Source organism: Asparagus officinalis, chromosome 7 (assembly GCF_001876935.1).
Source record: "Asparagus officinalis chromosome 7, Aspof.V1, whole genome shotgun sequence".
Classification (NCBI taxonomy): Eukaryota; Viridiplantae; Streptophyta; class Magnoliopsida; order Asparagales; family Asparagaceae; genus Asparagus; species Asparagus officinalis.
Window position 1 is genome coordinate 116,406,316 of NC_033800.1, and position 5,505 is coordinate 116,411,820.

The following is a 5,505-nucleotide window of genomic DNA, read 5'->3' on the forward strand; positions in this document are numbered from 1 at the left end:
CTCGCCATCAGCTATCGTTGTCTCTCCTCCGCGATCTCGCCGTCAACCTCCTCTGCCGCCTTCAGCCCTCCTTCGCGATCTCACCGTCGACGAAATACCTGGCCCAGTGAGTTCACTTCCTTAATTGTATGTCATTATGGAATTGATGCTCCTTTATATTAGTTTACAACCATTTCAAGTTATATAGAATGTACCTGCAACTTATATTTGTGATTTTAATCATGATGTGCAATTTTTACTGTCCATTTGCCATGTCCCAAAACGTGTAAGGAATGATTTCAAATGCCATAGTTTGCAGGTACATCGATGTATGAAAAATCTTAGGATTAATTGAGAAACTAGCCCTTATACATGTATGTTTTAAAGTTGACTATCTTCCAATTATTCTATTTGAATGGCCTATTTACTTCACAGTATGGGGATATTCACAAGGAAATCATGGTGTTTGGAAAAACAAAATCAGTGGCCAATTTCCCGAAGGACTATTTTGGGTTCCGACATGATTATTTGTGTGTTGTGGGTTCCATTCTGATAGCATATCCTCTCATAGCAGATCTGGGAACTATTTCTAGCAGTTTGTGATGCATTAATAGGTCATTATAGCTTCTCTGAAAAAATAATAATGGAAAATTTGAAAGGAAATGTGAGAAGTATTAAAACAATATTGACACATATTTGTGATGTTGTTTGCAAGAAAGCGTTTTTATGTTGTGAAGAAAGGGCTACAATGTGGCATTTTTGATAACTGGAAGGAATGTGAATTCGATGTTGATAAATTTCCAAATACCTCCTACAAAGGGTTTGCAACGTATGAAGAGGCTTTGAGTGAATGGGAGAAGCACACTATCGATCATGATTCAGCATCCAGCTCAAAACCTGTCCAGACACCGCTTCAATTTCAACAACAAATATTTCCGGAGCAGCATAATCTAGATAAGGACAAGGAAAAATTTAGGGAAATTGTTATTTCCCCGATCTATGTTTTTGCATTAGGTTCAATGTTTACAATATTAGTGTTCGTAGTACGTATCATTGCAGTATTTATTGGCTTGTCCATTGTAAAAGGTATGTGATGTGATTTGTAAATGTGGGTTGATTCCAACAAAAATGCAGTGTGTAGTGTTCTTTACAAATATATGCTGTTGGTAATGAGAGGCATTGATCTCAGTGATGTGATTTGTATATACGTTGTTGGTATATATGTTGTGGTTGATGGGAGCACGGTATATATGTTTTGCTCTTATGACTTTACAAATATATGTTGTTGGTATATATGTTGTTGTTGCATCTGATATGTAGCAGGTAACTTCTGCATTGACTGGATTGACAGATCTCCAGCACCAGTTTTAACAGCACGAGCAGCATTCTCAGGGGATCTGAGTGAGAGTACACCAATAATAGACATAACCTACACAACAAAGCATTCTTGGAGAACAGAGGGATCATCCGTAAATCTGGATGATAGTTTAATTAGTCTATCAAGACCCACCTTCTGAACTATAGCAGTTTTGTTATCATCACTTCCTGCTAGCTGCAAATAAAAAATGGTTAACACATAAATACACCTATCGATTTATTTGTAGTTCAATATCAAAATAAGAAGCTGTTAAGACCTTAGATAACAAAGAACAGCAAGCTCGAGACACAGCCTTGTTGTTATATTCGCCCCTGCCATCTATAACTCCCTGTAGAAAATTGAATCTATTCCGCCATTTGCCAGTGTTCAATAGAAATAAAAATCCCAATGTAACCAAATAGCATTTCCAATCAGGGGACAAAGTAGAGGATTTAACAGATAGATTTCTTACAACACACTTTCCAGGTACATAATCACAACATACTTTCCACACAAAGAGTCGCACAACAAACCTTTCGCATAATAATCAAACAAAGTAGAGGATTTAATAGATAGTTTTAAGATTTTTCAATGAGAATAGTTATATGTTGACATCAGAATAGTTATACAGAACCTAACACCAGACAACATACATCTCAATAACATTTCCAGACAACATACATCTCAATCTGCAACAACTCCTTGTAGAAATGTCGTGGATGTGCTCCTCAAGCTTTCTTCAATCATGAGATTATAAGGAAGAGCCTAAAACATTTTCCTGCACAAAGGAGGCACAAATCATCACTATTAATAATAATGTTGTAGTGTATAAATGACTGCAATGGAACATAACTCTCATTTAACAATTTAAAGTCTAAAAACCACTAAAACTTTTTCCAGTTAAGGCTATACTAACCATATAAATTTTTCAGTTAAGGCTATACTAACCATATAAAATCATAGTAACACATCATCCCCATCTTCACTTGATGACCCATTACTCTCTTGCAAATTTGTATCAACGCATGTAGAAGACCTACATTATAATGAATATATATATATATATATATATATATATCTATATATATATATATATATATATACACATCAAGGGGGATAATAGAAGGTGAAGAATAAGACAACATAAATAATAAAAGAATTATTACTTGCGGATTTGTGAGTGTGGGATAATTTCGCTTATCATGTGATTGGCCTACTTTACCACACCCGTGGCAACATCTATCTTTTTTATTTTTTGCTCTAGCCATTGCTTTCTCTTTTCCTCCCTTCAACCTTTTGCCGTACCCTTTTGCTCGCACTTGATCGGGTTCATTGAAACTATTTTGAAAAGTACAAGAACCCTGCACTCTAGTACCATCATCCATTAAATTACTACTTATTTGATTACTTTTCTCGGTGAAGCTCTTTACAACCATGCGGCCACTAACCATGTGGCTACTAAGAAATTGGTCGATTTGCTCATTAATGATACGCACTCCATCGGTAAACATCTTCCTCGTTTCTTCACATACAAGGGACTTGTCAACTAATTCCAAAGATGATTGGATAAATTGACTCCGCGTTAAAAGATAAGAATTATCAGGGCTTATCTGCATGCCTTTATCATCATCCACTATCCCCGATTTTACAGACTTAGTCCACCTCTTTAAGATGTATTTATCGGGTAATATTTCAGCATCAATTTTCATCAAATATGATATAATGTGCGTACATGGAATTCCGGTGCTTTCGAACTTTTTACAACTATAAGAAACCAAATCCAAGTCCTTGTCGTAAACAATTTCGTGGACTTTACTTGTTGTGAGCTTCTTTCTTTGAATTTGATACACACTCTGATTGTCGGTTGCCTTAACAAACCGCAACTTGGAGTTAAAGCTGTCACACACTTCAGCCTTAAACTTGTAATAGATCTCATTTGTGTAAATATCAACCATTTGCTCTAAAAAGTCATGATTTATTCTAAGTTTAGGTTTCTCAATTATATCTTTGTGATCGACCATCAACTCCTCATGTCGTTGGCACACTAATCCCCTACCAAACTGTATCATAAAATCAACCAATGAATTATTCTTCGAAATAAATTTCTTAAAGAATGCATGTCCACTTTCCGCTCGTTGACTACTTGACATGTCTACTGAGAAAATGTGATTAACATATGTAGGAATCCATCTTGACCGAAGTTCATATTGGTCTTGCAACCACTTGTTTCCTTCTAACCCACTTTTCTTAGTCAGACTTTCCCATTGTAAATAAAATTCTTCAGGAGTCTCTGATTTCCAAATGCAAGCCGAGAACTCGTTTTTATAAATACTATACTTCACTACATCAATTTTCTCAGAAAACTTCATTAATATATGCCAACTACAATACCTGTCAAAAGAATTAAATAAAGTGTTAAAAAGAAAGGCTATGTATATAAATATTTTCAATAATATATACAAACTATAATACCTATGAAAAGTATTTGGAAGAACAAGAGGGAATACCTTAGTCATAGCTGAGTCTTGATCGGTAATAATCATCTTCGGGGCACCACCAGGCATACTTTCCAAAAATTAATTAAATAACCATACAAAATCATCAACGCTCTCATGATTCAAAAATCCACAAGCAAAAACAATTATTTGACCATGATTTTTAACCCCCATTATTGGTGCAAATATAAGGTCATAGTGATTAGTGTTATAAGTAGTATCAAAGATTATAACATCACCGAAAAATTTGTAAGCCCGCCTTGATCTTGTATCGGACCAAAAACAACGAGTAATCTTTGTTTCTCATCGGCCTCAATTTGAAAAGTAAATGATGGATTCTTTCCTTGTTCCAATTTTAAATACTCATAAAACATTTCACCATCATACCCCTTCAAATCAGCACGGATATCCCTTTCATTATTATACAAATCTCTTTGAGTGCACCCAATATTTTCTATACCTTCTGATTGTACTCCAAGAAAACTAAATTGTTGATGCTGAGGTATATTCACCATGGATAACTGTTTAGTTAGAGACTTTGTTGCGGCTGAAACATTACGATGAGACCTTAAAAGATGAACCTTTGATGGTGTTGATAACGTGTGGTTGTGCTCCTCATTAAAAATAGTAACAATGTATAACAAGGTATACAACTGTGATGTTTGTAAAATAGTTAACCTTTGTTTTCTTATTCAGATTTAGAGAGTGAGCACAAAACTCTTTCATGATATCTCAGGAATTATAACTGGACATCTTGATTTTTCCACAATAAATTAAATATATGCAGTTATAAGATAGATAATCAAAAGCTAGTCATTTTTTCCTAGAGCTGATTCTTTTTAATTTTGCTTGCTGTCACTTGTAGCTCCAACAATAGGTGGAAATTTTCTTTTACATCTCATCTTAATATTTGTTTGTGTAAACTTTAATTATTTTATTCCTGAGGATTAGGTCCAAAAATTGTAACTTCAAATATCAACATACTATGTATTAGATTTGAGCATTTGTCTCCTTACCTCACAGTTCTGAGGATATGTCTCTTTGCAATCTATAGATAGGTACATTATATGGATTTTCTTTTAGAAAAGCTTATAATGATTTTTGTAATATAACATCGAGTTTGATATGAAAATAGCTTAAGATTAAATAAATTTAGTAATTAATTTGAATGGATGCGTAAAAGAAGAGGAAACAAATACAAAAAGACAAAAGGTCTTTTCATTCATCATTTACTTCACCTTAATGTAAAGTTACAATTTTACATATTTTGTCTACCCTCATTTTGCACATTATATAGTAGTATAGATATTAATGTAAAATTATAAGTATATCCTCAAACATCCTTCCTTCTACGAGTATAGATATTAATGTAAAATTATAAGTATATAGTAGTATAGATATTAATGTAAAATTATAAGTATATCCTCAAACATCCTTCTACGAGCACAATTTGCCCACCACTCATCCATATTTTAACTACCTTCACTTTGCACATTACATAGTAGTATAGATATATGAATGGAAGTGATTAATGTTACCTATTTGACTCTACTAGAATTTGTGCTTCGTTATATTTGTATTACTAGTATCCCAGTGCACAAAACGCATGCAAGACATAGAACTTGGAGAAGTGAGGACATAAGCTGGTTTTCAAGGGAATGGATGGTTGTTAGA

General features: G+C 33.9%; 1 protein-coding gene across 1 annotated transcript; it reads right to left on the reverse strand.

The window, feature by feature from the left end:
- Positions 1,241-3,900, reverse strand: LOC109847671 (protein FAR-RED IMPAIRED RESPONSE 1-like). Its single transcript, XM_020416902.1, has 4 exons — positions 3,809-3,900; positions 2,503-3,727; positions 1,490-1,531; positions 1,241-1,408 (listed from the first exon to the last, which is right to left on the reverse strand). Exons 1-4 carry the CDS (start codon positions 3,898-3,900, stop codon positions 1,241-1,243), a joined length of 1,527 nt encoding a protein of 508 aa, XP_020272491.1.

What these genes read in the sequence shown, in the direction of transcription:
- LOC109847671 (XM_020416902.1), bottom strand. Translation starts at nt 3,900, where the DNA reads ATGCCTGGTGGTGCCCCGAAGATGATTATTACCGATCAAGACTCAGCT. An exon ending in CCACACTCACAAATCCGCAA is followed by an intron (nt 1,532 to 2,502) that starts GTAATAATTCTT and finishes TTTTATTTGCAG; the next exon opens with CTAGCAGGAAGTGATGATAA. An exon ending in AAACTGCTATAGTTCAGAAG is followed by an intron (nt 1,409 to 1,489) that starts GTGGGTCTTGAT and finishes TTTGTTGTGTAG; the next exon opens with GTTATGTCTATTATTGGTGT.